Source organism: Culex quinquefasciatus, chromosome 2, assembly GCF_015732765.1.
Source record: "Culex quinquefasciatus strain JHB chromosome 2, VPISU_Cqui_1.0_pri_paternal, whole genome shotgun sequence".
Classification (NCBI taxonomy): domain Eukaryota; kingdom Metazoa; phylum Arthropoda; class Insecta; order Diptera; family Culicidae; genus Culex; species Culex quinquefasciatus.
The window spans coordinates 186,407,318-186,425,489 of NC_051862.1; the positions used below are offsets into that span (position 1 = coordinate 186,407,318).

General features: G+C 38.7%; 2 protein-coding genes across 2 annotated transcripts in view; one reads left to right on the forward strand and one right to left on the reverse strand.

Moving 5' to 3' along the window:
* The window catches only part of LOC6052100 (mucin-5AC), a 307,240-nt gene that overhangs the window by 186,392 nt on the left and 102,676 nt on the right, over positions 1-18,172 (reverse strand).
* On the forward strand, positions 9,100-10,673 carry LOC6031200 (lipase 1). The gene is given in 2 exon segments (XM_001841986.2): positions 9,100-9,920; positions 9,923-10,673. Coding segments are annotated over 2 exon segments (1,155 nt in total). The 5' UTR covers positions 9,100-9,118; the 3' UTR covers positions 10,276-10,673.

Genomic DNA, 18,172 nt, shown 5'->3' on the forward strand with positions numbered 1-18,172 from the left:
TTGCGAATGTTCATAAACTTATGGCTGTCCAGTGCAGTGAAAGTCATTTGGACCGGATAATCCCAAGACTGGCAAGGTAATTGGTTATTTGAGGGAGACAATTACGACAGCTTGTTCTGGCTGTGGAATTCTAGTCTTCGGTCTTCTTGCAGCTATGTTCGTGCCACATGGATGATGGAAAACCTGCGGGCGTTGGAGACACGCGTCTTCACTTCCTATTCTCGGCATCCCCTACATTAACTGATCTGGTGCTGCCCTTTCCTTCATGGCGATGAAGGCCAGAAGCCTGATATGTAGTTATTGTCCTCTACGGCCATCTTATGGAGAGGCACAGACGGTGGAGGTGGGATCAACTGCACAGGATTCACGATGCAGATCATTCCGAGATGGACGGATGCTCAGCGTTTCGCTGTTGGAAAATATTGGTCATCCTTCGCTACTCTGGAGCTTGTCAGCTCTACGAATGCCATTTATGTAATCTTTTCTAATAAAGTAATTAAAAAAACAAAATCTTCCCGCATAAGTAATTAAAAAACCGAAATCTTCCCGCTTTTAGCACTTAGTCTGAGGCATAAAACCTTGTAGGAACCTAATAACTAGCTCTTACTTGTTGGTTGCGGTAAATGCCCAAAATAAAGTTATGAAGCAATCAGGATGCTACCAAAGCATGGGTTTTAGTCAGATCATTATTCAATTTACAGACAATACCATTTAATACTCGGCTGTCAAGATAATGGTACTGTTTACAGACTCAGCGGACTCAGTTCGAGGTGGCCGATAGAATTGTTCCCTCGAGCTCATTAGAAAAAAAACCCGTCAAAAAAACTCAAAAGTTCCGACAACGAGAATCGAGCCAGGAACCTTTAAAGACCATCTCAATGACTTAACTGTTTCGGCCATCTCAGCTGGCCTCTGGTCAGAAGTCGATGCATTGCACTTGTTTTGTTTGTTGGTGTGATGGAAAATCAGTTTGCCAACTGTGATGAAAATTTTCCCGCAGCACTCTACTGAGGTGCAAAGTGCGCAAAGTTGACAGTTCTCAGTCCTGCAAAGCAGTGTGATGAAAAAATCTAGGCCTAGCACGATTGACACAAAACTCTAGAAATTGCTGCAAGACGCAATACATTAACAATAATACATTTTTCGGCATTTTCCCATTTTTGCGCGCGGCTTCGAATAACACGGATTAGAGAACAAATCATATCTCAGAATCCTATTAATGAGCTCCGAATCCGATAAAAATATTTTCAGATATATGCTCTTTGGTCCGGACACCGTGAAAACAGCATTTTAAAATTTTATACGACCTTTTCATATGTTAGGCTAGATCTGAACTGATTCTCAATCTTCCAAGAGCTTGCCCACTAGTTGGGCCCAGTACTCACTTTGGGAAACCATGGGCTAGATTTTTGAAATTTCTTTCTATTTTTCTTTGAAAGGCAAACTTATCACCTTTCATTTGCGTATAAGACAGTTAAAATTGGTTGGAATGGCAGGGAGTTATGACTTTAAAAAAAAGTGGTTTTTGCAAAAATCGACGAAAATTGCCATTTTTCCAATTAATCTTCTTATTCATGGGAGAATGTCTTTGCTATAATCATAAATTTTGTCATTTTCACAGAATGATTTCAGAATTTCTGCTCAAAATTGGTTATTTTAAAATTCTGATTTTTTTCTCATTTTAATAAAAATCCATCACATGAGAAAGCGCAATCACGTCGAAATGGTCTAAATTTTGAACTACCACTACATTTTAAATAAAAATATCAAAAGCTGTGGAAATTAAATAAAATAATTCTAATTTCCTGACGGCATTATATGACAATATGACGATGGATTATGCAGTAAAGCTATTTTTGACAATTATGAAAAGTCTAATGGAAAAATTTCGACGCTGTCGTGCTAACTTGTCGCACTGTGCCTTTTGAAGTTCCGAGAAAAATGCGTTTTAATGTTTGATCTTGAATAACCAAAAACGAGAACACGGCTTGAATGGCTGTGTCAAGATAGCACGACATGATTGAAACTTATTTCACATGAAAAGTGACGAAAATTCACGGAGTTTTTTTTTTGTTTTTATTGATTATCTCAGGATTGAAAGCGAATTTTAGGAATCTGTGACGGTCAAAAGGTGAGGCATTGTGAGCTGCACAAAATTGCTTTCTCAACTCAACTTGGCCCAACATGCAAGTGCGACAAGTTTGCACGACAGCGATTACGATTTTTATTTTGAACGCTCAACATGTTTATGTTTTTTTATCCGGATGGAAGATTTGTAAGAAAAACAGGTTTGTTTTTCTGATTAAATATGCATGCAATTATATTCTGACCTCGGTGGGTCAGCTTATGAAGATTGAACCATAACAATTTAGATCAAATTATAATCAGAAAAAATAATACACTTCCACAAATGACCACTAATGCAACCCAACCAGCACACCTGACCCAGTAGAAACACCAATTCGTTGTCCTTGAAAATATGGTTCACTTCTTGGCAATCAACGGTTCAGCACCGTCCACACAGAACATCAGCCCTGGCCGGACTTCCGCTGAGAACACAGCCCTCGCTACAATTTGCAGTCCAAGTCGCCGTTCACGTATAGTAATGACAACGATACATTTTGCCCCCTTTCAATGGTGACGGTCAACGGTGATTTTGTAACATTAGCGTAGAAGTGGTTTCTAGAAATACGGCACACACAGGTGTTGTCGATACTGCGCGTTCTTGACCACTTGGGAACGGGCATTGAGCATTTAGTCCGGTGCACTTGGAATGGGTGATTATCGGGTCTGCCACCACCCCCCGGTAGTAGTAAGAGTAGCTCATTACCTGAGCCTGAGCACCGGCAGGTTGAGGTGGTACCCAGAGGGGGCTTAAGTTCAATAATCAGATCGCCATTAAAGGCAAATAAATATATGAGTGTGTGTATACAATTCAAGACCCAAGAGCACTGTGAACGGTGGAAAAGCAAACAAAACGACCGAGTCAGCAGCACGGCTTGTGCGAATGGTCATTAGCAAAAAGGTACGGTTAGTGCCGAGGAGTTGTTTTTAATAAACCGACCAATGTGTGGAATTAGTGCAGGAAAACACCAATGGGCAGTGTGAGTAGGAAAAATGCAAACAAAATTATGGAGACGGATGGTATTAGTTGAGGAGGAATTGCTCAAAGATATACACTGCGGGTTGTTTTGGAATGTTAACACGGAGCGGCTGTAGTAAGCGCGACTGTTGTAGTTTGCACTTAACGACTTAACTGTTGAGCTATTTGCAAATGCATTTTTTCTAATCCTTTTTCTCGTAGCTCTTAAGTGGTTTGTAACTTGTCCACTAATTTTATTGTTTCATTATTAATATATGTTTTCTTTTCCTTCTACACAGCAAAAAATCCGATGGTAAAATCGCATGCAAAAGCATGCAAATCACCTTCGTCAAAATAAACACTTAATATTACACACTACATGTACAATTTTTGCAAACACAAAAAAGTTGCACCCAACGGGATTCAAACCCAGCACCAACAGTAAGGACTGGTGCCTTAGCCCACTCGGCCATCAGACCGATGAAAAGCTGTAAGGATAAACGCATATATGAGCTTGACATTTTGGTCAAGTAGGTTTCCCATAATGATGGGCTACATATTGCAGGGTGTAAAATCACATAAAATTGCATAAAATAATGCAATATTTATTTTACACCCAGGCCTTTTACATGCCGCTGGATTACTACTTTTTTAGTTGTGTAGAAGCACTTTATTTTGAAACCACCCTTGCTCTGCTTTCTTTTTTTCTTTTTGATGAATTTGATTTTTTATTGTTCATTTTAATTTTTAGGAAAAAGAATGCTTAGTTTTGCTTTGAAAACAATAAACACAATTTCAAGTTATTTTTTTGAATACTGTTAAAACATAATTACTAGAATTAGAATGAATAGTAAAATAAATGCAATAATTTAAAAATGTATGAGATTGCCCTAAAGAATTTTTCAAATAAGGCTCATTCGGAAATATCATGTCATTTGAAAGAATAATTGATTTATCTTATGACGTTTTAAATCAAATAGGGCAACTCTACCAAAATATATCAAATGTCCATTTCAATATGATTTTACTGCTGAAAATAATTTCAAATGGTTTTGCTTAGATTTGCGCCTTTCACGGTGTGTTTCTTAAAACAAACTAACGATAAAAAAAATCGGCAAGTCTGATATATGGCAGCATGAAAGAAGGGCTCTTTCCCGACATTTTGATTGTCAGCTGGGTTGCCAGGTTGCCAGATAAATCTGGGAATGCAAAATTTTTCAAGTGTCAGCCAGAATACAGATTCATCTTTTTCTGTGCCAGATATTGACAGATTTTGCCAGATTTTTCACTTTCGGCCCAAATTTGATAAACTTTTTGATTAAAAAGGAACGAATTTAATTGAAAACAACAAAAAAATATAATATGCTTTTCTTTAAAAGAATGTATATTCAACATTTTTGAGGCCCTAAAATCCATTGAATCAATTAAATTCTACAAGCTTTTGAATTAATTCATATCCTCCCTTCCCTTCACAATTGAGAAATGTTAAATTTTTGTCTGCCAGATTTTTGGTCGATACTTTGCCAGTTTTTATTTTATTTTGACCTGGTAACCCTGTTTGTCAGTGTTCATCGTTTGAATGAAAGTTAATTCCAGTAATTTTGGAGAAAGATATTTTTTATTTTACGAAATATCTCTGCTTATATTGGACCAAATTCATTACTCTTTTTATGAAAATTGTTCAGTAAACTGTTCTCTACAATGTGACTGATTCTAAAATGATTAAAAATGTTATTTTGTTATATGACAGAGACCCAAAAAAAATGGGAATTATTCAGGTATTAAATAGATTTTTAATTAAATATTTTAGGTTTAGCAGTGTTTACTGCTCAAACTTATAACCGGGCAGTTAGTTGCTTTATTTTCATGACAAATTGTATAAAGGAAAAATTTTGACAAATTCCGGTAATTTTTCAGTGTGTTTTCTTTTCTAAATAGTCCCTTTCAAAATCTCGATCCAAAAATTCAGAAAATAAAATCTTTTTACTTAGAGAGCCTTTGTGATTTTTTTTCAAACAAAACCCAATGTTATGTGCATGAAATTGCACATTTTCCTCATTTTTCATCACATTTCCCATGGCTTCCATAGCCGGCACGCCATAACATTTTTCCTCAAATCGACAAGTGGTCCGATTCGATCGGAGTGATATAAGGAAAACAGATTCACACAACGAAGCAATAGCAAACAAATGAAAAAAATCATGCAAACAAAACGTTTCCCCAACCCGATATTTATCTGCTCGGTGCTGCTCTTTTTTCACGTGTTGATTTTTATTTCTGCACGTTTATACCCATCAAACAATATTTGTGTTTGTTATTGGCGTGCTGAGACGCGTCGAAATCGATTATTTCGATTTGCAGTTTTGTTTGTGCTTTTTTTTTGTTGCCGCAGATTTTCGAGTCAATCTGCGAGCAATTGAGTTATATGGTTTCATTGGAAGGCGATGTAATGTGCAATTATTCAATTACCACTTCCGAGCTCAAGTGGGGCAGGTGATGTAAAATGATTTGTTTTATTGGCATTTGGTTTATCTACCATCATGAAATTTTTGGATTTTTTTTTCAAATTTAGGTCTGTGCAGGGGTTTAACGATAGACATGCGTTAAATTTTATTTCAATTCCATCAATAAATTTCAAAATGACTGTCACGAAGCAATTACTCAGCATAAATGGTTCACGATTTGGCCATATTCAACGACTAGCTCGCACAAAGTAGAAAGTCCTTCTCTGAACAAAGTTTGCACGAATTACGCTGGACATGACCAACCGCAAGATTTTTATAACAATTCGGTACATTTTCTGCAAACTCCACGCGGCGGTCCAAATGCGTGATCCACCTGCCACCAATGAAGCTGCTCAGAGATCACAAGGCACAATACTTCACTCGGATCACCTAAAAAAAATAAAACCTTTGACCTGCCACATACGTACCCCACACGGAGTTGGAAGGGCAGTGGCAGGCTAGGTTTTTGGGACCGGTTCCACCGAAAACCCGGCCGCGAATCTGGTCACGATCTACATTAAGTGCTCCGCGAGTTTCAGTCTTGGTATAGTCTACATTCGATCTGTGCGCGAAACCAGATCAGCAAAACGACAGCACGCGAGTGGAACAACGAACCCTCACCTGTCTGTCAGTTCTTACAAATTCTTTTGTGCACCCGTCAACTTCTCCGACGTCTGACGTCCCTGTCGGCCTCAATTACGCGCCCAGAATACAGCGTGCAGTGCAACAGGTTGATTCCTATCGGATCCCTATGAAGTGGTGGCGCAGCTGCAGCACATCCCTGGACTCCGCAGTCGGTTACCTGGTGGTGGTCCTCGGGTCTGTTGCACCACACAAAATGAGTGCGCGTAATCGCGTCATCTTGTGCCGTCATAGCTTGCGAGACGTACCGAGAGCTTCAAAGTGAGTGCGCAGCGCTCCCTTACGCAACGAGTGAACGCGACTTACATTTTTGATCGATTATTGATACTTATCTCCGAGGAACAGGAGGGAGGATTATGCGTTCAGGGGTGCTCTGGAGCTTTCGTTGCACATTGAGTCATCAGAAAATGTTGGGGGGAAATGCTGACAGCAAACTGATGTAAAGGTTTAATTCAATTTCACAAATTATGACTGCTTTGAGATTTGTAGGAAAAATTTGTGGCAAAAAATAAATATAAAATAAAAACAAGGTCACAAGGTTGACCCAATGCTTAAGGGTTACAGATTTGGCATAAACTACTAGAAATTAACAAGGATAGTACAAAAAGTTAAAAGAAGCCTTTTGTATGAAGTCATAAAGTTCAGGACAGCCTCTTCCGGTTAGGAACCCCTGTTTCTCATAACTCCAAACGTTAACCTGCCGGCGTCTACCTTGCACTGATTATAGCCTATCAACGACGATTGCATGATAGATCAAGCGAACCCTCACACACACACGCACAAAAAAAAAAAACAACCGACGGAATGTCTACGACTGGAAGCGATTTACACCGCGGTGCTGACCTCTTCTCTTCCTTCTTCCTTCTCCCCGACATGAACACACCATCGATCCGATACCTCCGTATCAATCCGTCATTTAAGAGTTTATTGCACTTATCCACGCTTAGCGAACTAACCATGCAATTATTGCGTTTGCGCGCGCGTATGTGTATGTGCGATAACACGCATACAACCACAAACACAATTAATCGAACAAATCGCCGCGTAAATAGTGTCGATAATCGCCACTTGATGACGCTGATTGTAGACATGGTTATGGCCGCGCGCGGTGTATAGATAAATAAATATCACAATTTCTTCAAACATCTTTCTTTGCGCCGGCCGTCCCGTCATGCCGTGAATTGGGTGGGTATGTTATGTGGTATTGCGGGTGGATTTCGGCCAAGCAGCGGAACTGCAGCGGATTTTCCCAAAACAATTTTCCGCCAACTTCCAGGTTTGATATCTAAGTGAGTTGTTCGACAATTCACGGTAGTTGCGTGCCCTGAACACAATGTCACGCAACCTCGCACAGCAACAAGCCACCTCGTTGACAATCGTGCCGATCTGTCGTTAGAGATCACACCGCTTCCGGTCCCACGTATTCTAATAAGCTGTGAGGGTAATTATTGCTTAGTTTGGTTCGAAACATGATCCGGTGTGGTTTGCATCTGGTGACACTTCTTTGCACGATCCAGGTCGCGATTGGTCTGAACCCGGATGTGTTATTGCGAAGATCCATCACCAAGCACGGTTATGAGGCGGAACTGCACAAGGTGGTCACCGAAGATGGCTACATTTTGAGCATGAGTCGAGTACCGGGTCTAGGGAAGCCTCCCATGCTGATCATGCACGGATTACTCGGTTGTTCAGCGGACTATACCGTGCAAGGACCGCAGAAGTCATTGGCATTCCTGGCAGCTGACTCTGGATACGATGTTTGGTTGGGAAACAATCGGGGTACGACCTTCTCCATGAATCATAGCACACTGGATCCGAAATCAAAGCAGTTCTGGGACTTTAGCTTCCATGAGCTGGGTGTGTACGACCTACCAGCTATGGTCAACTACATTCTGCAAGCAACAAACAGTGAAAAGCTCCACTACGTTGGTCACTCCCAAGGTACGACCCAGTTCTTCGTGCTGACCAGCTCACGTCCAGAGTACAACGAAAAGTTCTCCAGTGTTCATCTATCAGCTCCAGTGGCATTCCTCGACCATGCAACCACACCAGCGATCTACCTCGTCAACCGAGTAGACGAACTCATGGCTGCTTCTCAACTCATGCAAATCTACAACCTCTTCGGAAGGGGACACCCCAAATCCTACATGGACACAATCGCTTTCGCTTCCCGAACCGGCTACCTCCCGCCGGGTCTGATCCTCACCAACATCTGGTACTTCATCGGCTACCACGACTCCATCAACCGAACCCTCCTCCCAGACATCCTCGAAACCACCCCCGCCGGAGCATCCGTCCTCCAACTGCTCCACTACATCCAAATCTACAACGCCAAACGCTTCCAACAGTTCGACTACGGTCCGGAAGAAAACCTCCGCCGTTACAACAGCACCATCCCTCCGGAGTACCCCCTCCACCGCATAACCACCCCCATCCATCTCTACACCAGCGATTACGACAACTTCAACCAACCACAAGACGTGGACCAGCTGACCCGGCGCCTGCCCAACGTGGCGCTGAAGTTCAAGGTCCCCGTCGCGCGCTGGAACCACTTGGACTTCTTCTTCGACGTCGACGCCCACCATCTGTATCGGGTGATACATTGGGTGGGTATGTTATGTGGTATTGCGGGTGGATTTCGGCCAAGCAGCGGAACTGCAGCGGATTTTCCCAAAACAATTTTCCGCCAACTTCCAGGTTTGATATCTAAGTGAGTTGTTCGACAATTCACGGTAGTTGCGTGCCCTGAACACAATGTCACGCAACCTCGCACAGCAACAAGCCACCTCGTTGACAATCGTGCCGATCTGTCGTTAGAGATCACACCGCTTCCGGTCCCACGTATTCTAATAAGCTGTGAGGGTAATTATTGCTTAGTTTGGTTCGAAACATGATCCGGTGTGGTTTGCATCTGGTGACACTTCTTTGCACGATCCAGGTCGCGATTGGTCTGAACCCGGATGTGTTATTGCGAAGATCCATCACCAAGCACGGTTATGAGGCGGAACTGCACAAGGTGGTCACCGAAGATGGCTACATTTTGAGCATGAGTCGAGTACCGGGTCTAGGGAAGCCTCCCATGCTGATCATGCACGGATTACTCGGTTGTTCAGCGGACTATACCGTGCAAGGACCGCAGAAGTCATTGGCATTCCTGGCAGCTGACTCTGGATACGATGTTTGGTTGGGAAACAATCGGGGTACGACCTTCTCCATGAATCATAGCACACTGGATCCGAAATCAAAGCAGTTCTGGGACTTTAGCTTCCATGAGCTGGGTGTGTACGACCTACCAGCTATGGTCAACTACATTCTGCAAGCAACAAACAGTGAAAAGCTCCACTACGTTGGTCACTCCCAAGGTACGACCCAGTTCTTCGTGCTGACCAGCTCACGTCCAGAGTACAACGAAAAGTTCTCCAGTGTTCATCTATCAGCTCCAGTGGCATTCCTCGACCATGCAACCACACCAGCGATCTACCTCGTCAACCGAGTAGACGAACTCATGGCTGCTTCTCAACTCATGCAAATCTACAACCTCTTCGGAAGGGGACACCCCAAATCCTACATGGACACAATCGCTTTCGCTTCCCGAACCGGCTACCTCCCGCCGGGTCTGATCCTCACCAACATCTGGTACTTCATCGGCTACCACGACTCCATCAACCGAACCCTCCTCCCAGACATCCTCGAAACCACCCCGCCGGAGCATCCGTCCTCCAACTGCTCCACTACATCCAAATCTACAACGCCAAACGCTTCCAACAGTTCGACTACGGTCCGGAAGAAAACCTCCGCCGTTACAACAGCACCATCCCTCCGGAGTACCCCCTCCACCGCATAACCACCCCCATCCATCTCTACACCAGCGATTACGACAACTTCAACCAACCACAAGACGTGGACCAGCTGACCCGGCGCCTGCCCAACGTGGCGCTGAAGTTCAAGGTCCCCGTCGCGCGCTGGAACCACTTGGACTTCTTCTTCGACGTCGACGCCCACCATCTGTATCGGGTGATGCTGGGCGCGATGGCGAAACTCAACTAACTGCAAGACTGTCGCAACGCCGCATCGTTAGCTGCTATATTGTGTGGCCCACAAAGGTACAGCTTCAGAAGTGCTTCTATTTGGCTGTTTATCTTCTATTGCACTTGTGAATTGTTTGAAAATGGCAATAAAAACGTGGCGTGCCTCTGGCGGTTGACCGTAGGACGACGACGATGGACATCTGCTGCTGCTACTGGGTGCTGGGTTAAAGTTTGTTTTTCAAGAAAACAGGTACCGAAAGATAGAGATAAGTGGAAGGTTGGAGATTTTTTGTGCATTTTTTAACTGATGCAGATTGTGCGAAAAAAGACGCTGTTGGGATGATGCCAGTTTTATGCATGGACAAGTTGTTAAAAAGACTTGTTGGAACATTTATTTTTAGCATTGTGGTGATAATTGAGGGGTTAATGATTAAAGTCAATTTAATTCTATTGGTATTAATTTGTGTGGTTGAGAATCAACTAATTGCAAGAATCTTAATTTAATAAAAATAAAATATGTATAATTTTTAAATGCAACTGTTACTTTGTCACTTACTCATTAACAAGAAGATTATTTGTTTTTGGTAGACCCACCTGTAATAGAAGAAAGAAATAATTTATATTTAGAAATTGCGCTTAAATGAGTTAAAAAGGACAGTATTTAGTGGTTCGATAGTAACATTAAATCATGTCGCAGTACAATCTTTAAATATTTTGCATCATTTTAAATATTTGGATACATACTTCTCAGATAATGTTATGTCTCACAAAATTCCGTTGGACATGGCATTATTTGAAAAGTCAGCATCGATTTATTAATTCATTCATATTCTCCAAATAAGCTCAGGATGTTTTGCAGGATGTTTTCTGCTGATTTTGGTTTAAGTTGTATTTTTTGCTATATTTCTTACAGTTTTGTTGTTTTGGTAACTCGTGCACGATGAGGAAAAAAGTTGCTGGACATTTATGCTGCCATTACTTATCTATTTAATTTATTTTAGAACAAAAAGACTTACAAATCAAGGAACAAAGATGAAATGAAATTGAATTTGCAAAATTCATTTTTCTACACACATTTTTTTTTGGAGCAGAGAAATGTTTGTAGTTATTTTATTATTTTAAGAAATAAAACGATCGATAATGTTGTTATAAATTATGTTTTGATTGTCGAAAGTATTTCATTTCAAAATTGTGTTCGAACTTTATTGCAGTTAAATTATAAATAAGGATAACTTTATTTTTACGGATAGTGTAAAATTCGTGAAATCAATGTTTTTGTCCATTAACTCTGGACGAGGTCGAATGGAAAATAACAGAAATAAAAAGCCAGAATTTCAACATTTCAATGAAAAAAAAAAACATTGGAAAATGATATGTTGATACAGTTGCTAATAGGGTTAAAATTCGACCCAGCTTAATGCTTATATGAAACTTTAACTTTTTACCCACAATGCCTTTGTATGTAAATTCTAACAAGTTTCAATTGAAAAGCGTATTATTATCATTTTAAAAAACTAACTTAATCCACCTATGTGGTTGATGCCTTCCTCACTTTTTACCAAAAATGGGTATATGAGTGGTTTCATCATCTTATTTAGATCCAGAAAAAAAGAACACAATGTATAACATATGTGGTCATAACTCGAGACTGGGTTGCCAGATCTTCAATGTTTTGGACTCATTGGAAAGGCCTTTCAATTACCTAACCAACGATGGGTCGGATGATGGATCCGGACATAGTTTACTTACATTTAAGTGAGATCCGGCTTCAAAAAAGTACATAAATATCACTTAAGTGGTCATATCTCGAGACAGGGTTGCCAGATCTTCAATGTTTTGGACTCATTAGAAAGGCGTTTCAATTACCTAACCAACGATGGGTCGGATGGTGGATCCGGACATAGTTTACATACATTTAAGTGAGATCCGGCTTCAAAAAAGTACATAAATATCACTTAAGTGGTCATAACTCGAGACAGGTTTGCCAGATCTTCAATGTTTTGTACTCATTGGAAAGGCCTTTCAATTACCTTACCAACGATGGGTCGGATGATGGATCCGGACATAGTTTACTTACATTTAAGTGAGATCCGGCTTCAAAAAAGTACATAAATATCACTCAAGTGGTCATAACTCGAGACAGGGTTGCCAGATCTTCAATGTTTTTGACTCATTGGAAAGGCCTTTCAATTACCTAACCAACGATGGGTCGGATGATGGATCTGGACATAGTTTACATACATTTAAGTGAGATCCGGCTTCAAAAAAGTACATAAATATCACTTTAGTGGTCATAACTCGAGACAGGGTTGCCAGATCTTCAATGTTTTGTACTCATTGGAAAGGCCTTTCAATTACCTTACCAACGATGGGTCGGATGATGGATCCGGACATAGTTTACATACATTTAAGTGAGATCCGGCTTCAAAAAAGTACATATATATCACTTAAGTGGTCATAACTCGAGACAGGGTTCCCAGATCTTCAATATTTTGGACTCATTAGAAAGGCCTTACAATTACCTAACCAACGATGGGTCGGATTGTGGATCCGGACATAGTTTACATATATTTAAGTGAGATCCGGCTTCAAAAAAGTACATAAATATCACTTAAGTGTTCATAACTCGAGACAGGGTTGCCAGATCTTCAATGTCTTGAACTCACTGGAAAGGCCTTTCAATTACCTAACCAACGATGGGTCGGATAATGGATCCAGACATAGTTTACATACATTTATGTGAGATCCGGCTTCATAAAAGTACATAAATATCACTTAAGTGGTCATAACTCGAGACAGGGTTCCCAGATCTTCAATGTTTTGGACTCATTAGAAAGGCGTTTCAATTACCTAACCAACGATGGGTCGGATAATGGATCCGGACATAGTTTACATACATTTAAGTGAGATCCGGCTTCAAAAAAGTACATAAATATCACTTAAGTGGTCATAACTCGAGACAGGGTTGCCAGATCTTCAATGTCTTGGACTCATTAGAAAGGCTTTTCAATTACCTATTCAACGATGGGTCGGATGATGGATCCGGACATCGTTTACATGCATATAATTGAGATCCGGGTATTTGTGAAAACACATTTTTATACATAACTTTTGAACTACTTATCGAAACTTCAAACAATTCAATAGCGATGTATGGGAGCCTAAACCAAGTCGAATGCATTGGTTCGATCAAAATCGGTTCAGCCAGTGCTGAGAAAACTCAGTGAGAATTTTGGTCACATACATACATACACACACACATACACACACACATACACACACACATACACACACATACACACAGACATTTGTTCAGTTTTCGATTCTGAGTAGATATGTATACATGAAGGTGGGTCTGGGAGCTTTTAATAGAAAGTTCATTTTTAGAGCAGGATTATAGCCTTACCTCAGTGAGGAAGGCAAAAATGAAGAAATACAGCAATACTTTATAAAGTCATTGAAAATCTGTTCTCTAAAAAAAGCAAACAATTTTGAGATCATCAAATAACCAAAAAAAAGACAAAGGGTATGATAAAACAAGTTATAATTTCACAAAATATGCCATTTTTTATTACTTTCGCTAAGAAGTGCAGGAATCGTGAAGTAGGGTAGTTATCAGAATAACAATTTGACTGCCATTTTATTATGAAGGTAAATTACAAAATACATTAGAATTTTAAACCAAGTTTATTCAAATTTTAGATAATTTTGCCCCATGTTTTTATAAAAAATCTTTAAAAACATTTTTTTTTAATTGCAAGTATCTCGCCACAGATTAATTCTGCTTCTTGATTTTCTTTTAAATATCTGAAGGAAGAGATAAAAACCCAAAAGAAAATGAAAGGGCCCTTACTTTACATGTATGAATGAAGAATTGAATAGAAAAAAAACTAAAAAATAAACATGTTTAATGGAATTCAAAATGTTGTAGAAAGTTTGTCTTGAATTTATAAAGATTTACAAATGAATATGCAAAAAAAAAAACAGTTTGGAAATTGAACATGCTCGTCCATTTGTTTATCATTATATATTAACGTTTTATTATTATTAATCAAGATCAACTTGTTTTGCAATTCCTATTATAAGTTCGTCTTTCTAAATCTTTACTGAAGTTCTTTTCGGTAGATAATGTTATGATAAGAACAATCTCGGTCACAAGATCTTTAATTTTAACATAGAGATTGCTCTACGAAATCGGTCTTTTGCCTTCCTCACTGAGGTAAGGCTATAATCCTGCTCTAAAAATGAACTTTTTATTAAAAGCTCAAAGACCCACCTTCATGTATACATATCGACTCAGAATCGAAAACTGAACAAATGTCTGTGTGTGTGTATGTGTGTGTGTATGTGTGTGTGTATGTGTGTGTGTATGTGTGTGTATGTATGTATGTGACTAAAATTCTCACTGGGTTTTCTCAGCACTGGCTGAACCGATTTTGATCAAACCAGTTGCAATCGACTTGGTTTAGGGTCCCATACATCGCTATTGAATTGTTTGAAGTTTCGATAACTAGTTCAAAAGTTATGTATAAAAATGTGTTTTCACATATATCCGGATCTCATTTAATGCATGTAAACGATGTCCGGATCCATCATCCGACCCATCGTTGGTTAGGTAATTGAAAGACCTATCCAACGAGTCTACAACATTGAAGATCTGGCAACCCTGTCTCGAGTTATGACCACTTAAGTGATATTTATGTACTTTTTTGAAGCCGGATCTCACTTAAATGCATGTAAACGATGTCCGGATCCATTATCCGACCCATCGTTGGTTAGGTAATTGAAAGACCTTTCCAACGAGTCCACAACATTGAAGATCTGGCAACCCTGTCTCGAGTTATGACCACTTAAGTGATATTTATGTACTTTTTTGAAGCCGGATCTCACTTAAATGTATGTAAACGATGTCCGGATCCATCATCCAACCCATCGTTGGTTAGGTAATTGAAAGACCTTTCCAAAGAGTCCACAACATTGAAGATCTGGGAACCCTGTCTCGAGTTATGACCACTTAAGTGATATTTATGTACTTTTTTGAAGCCGGATCTCACTTAAATGTATGTAAACGATGTCCGGATCCATCATCCAACCCATCGTTGGTTAGGTAATTTAAAGACCTTTCCAAAAAGTCCACAACATTGAAGATGTGGCAACCCTGTCTCGAGTTATGACCACCTAAGAGATATTTATGTACTTTTTTGAAGCCGGATCTCACTTAAATGTATGTACACGATGTCTGGATCCAACATCCAACCCATCGTTGGTTAGGTAATTGAAAGTCCTTTCCAACGAGTCCACAACATTGAAGATCTGGCAACCCTTTCTCCAGTTATGACCACTTAAGTGACATTTATGTACTTTTTTGAAGCCGGATCTCATTTAAATGTATGTAAACGATGTCCGGAACCATCATCCGACCCATCGTTGGTTAGGAAATTGAAAGACCTTTCCAACGAGTCCACAACACTGAAGATCTGGCAACCCTGTCTTGAGTTATGACCACTTAAGTGATATTTATGTACTTTTTTGAAGCCGGATCTCACAAAAATGTATGTAAACTATGTCCGGATCCATCATCCGACCCATCGTTGGTTAGTCAATTGAAAGACCTTTCCAATGAGTCCAAAACATTGAAGATCTGACAACCCTGTCTCAAGTTATTACCACATAAGTTATATCTGTGTTTTTTTCTGGAGCTAAACAAAGCTGAAATGTGTATCCAAACCACTCATATTACCCATATTTGGTAAAAAGTGAGGAAGGCATCAACCACATAGGTGGATTAGGTTAGTTTTTATTTAACTTTTTGTCACTAAAACTTGATCTGCAAAAAACACTATTTTTAATTTTTTTTTATTTTTTGATATGTTTTCGAGGACATCAAATGCCAACTTTTCAGAAATTTCCAGGTTGTGTTAAAAATCTTTGAGCGAGTTATGAATTTTTGAATCACTACTAACTTTTTCAAAAAATCGAAAAGTTGGTCGCAAAAAAATTTTTCGATGTATAATTAAATTTGCAATTAAAAAGTATATCAGTGAAATTTTGATGAAGTGCACCGTTTTCAAGTTAAATCCATTTTTATGTAACTTTTTTGAAAATAGTCGAAGTTTTTCATTTCTTAAAATTAGTGCACATTTTAGCCCACCTTTGAAAAACATATTTTTGAAAAGCTGAAAAAATTCTCTATATTTTGCATTTTTGAATTTTGTTGATACGACCCTTAGTCGCTGAGATATTGCCATGCAATGGTTAAAAAACAGGAAAATTGATGTTTTCTAAGTCCCACCCAAACGACACACCATTTTCTAATGTCTATATCTCAGTAACTAATGGTCCGATTTTCAATGTTAAAACATGAATTATTCGTGAAATTTTCCGATCTTTTCGAAAAAAATATTTTTAAAATTTTTAAACCAAGACTAACAATTTAAAAGGGCCAAACATTCAATATTACGTTCTTTTAAAATGTTAGTCTTGGTTTAAAAATTTGAAAATATTTTTTTCGAAAAGATCGGAAAATTTCATGACTGTTTCATATTTTATTATTGAAAATCGGACCATTAATTGCTGAGATATCGACATTGGAAAATGGTGTGTTTTTTGGGTGGGACTTAGAAAACATCAATTTTCCTGTTTTTAAACCTTTGCATGGCAATATCTCAGCAACTAAGGGTCGTATCAACAAAGTTCAAAAATGCAAAATCAAAAATCAAATCGACCAAAAAATTCCTTCAAATGATATTTACAGATTTTTGAATTTTCATACTTCATTTTTGTATGAACAGCTGCCAAATTTGTATGGAAAATTATATGGACAAAAAAAAATGCAAAATGGCTTCTTTTGGCATATCAAAGGCACCAAAAAACGTTTCAGTCGGATTAAAAAATACAAAAAAAAAATCGAATGGCCGAAATCTGAGAGAACTGCTCCATATGGTTATCAAGGATTATTTAATATTATTCACATTTGGTGAAATTTTGTGTTTTTTTGTTATGGTTGCGTGAAAATTTCATTTTTAACGCGTGAAAATCCCGAAGTCTAATAATAATTATAATGCTTTCATGTGATTTAAAAAAAAATCCCTATATTAAGATTCACTGCACCAAAAAGGTCTTTAAACAGACATTTGATTACTTGAAAATTAATTGTACTGGCTGGATTTAGAAACCTTTGTTCAAACCGCTTCCAAAACACTATTCTGTACAACCTTGAGTAAATATTCTTAAGCTCTTTCGATAAACCATAAAATTTGAAGAACTGCCAACCCTGTAATTCGATATTGATTAATTCAACATAGGTGTATGGAAAGTAAGTTTTTTTTTTAATTTGAAATCAAAGCTTAATTTCATTATTATAGCTCTGTGTTCATTAATTCTCATCATAAAATCTTGCAGCAACTTTAATCAACCGATTCCAATTAATACTATTCCACAGGAAATCCGTGTAACAACTTGATTTCAAAACTCCACCCGCATAAAATTATATGATGATTTGCACTGTTAAAACTAAGCAATTACAATACATATTATAATATTTATGGTAAGTTTATTGTTGACTTTTTACAACTTCATTGGAATGACGATGAAGCTACTATAAAATTCATGGTTACAGCTAATTGGAAGGTTTTGTTATTGGAAGTCTCATAAAGTTATAACAAATTAAGCTACCGTAAAATGTATGGATACATCAAATTGCATAGTTTTGACATTAGTAATATAATGATGTATTTTTTAAATTTTTTAGCAATAGTAAATTCCATTGTAATATCTTAGTTACGTAATGGAAAATTGTTATTCTTTGAAATATAAAATACGCCAGCTTCAAATGGATTCAATATTTGAATGAAACAAGTGTTTTAAAATGCATTTTACACCTGGTCAATTGTTTTGCAATCTTTAGTTTTCAAAAT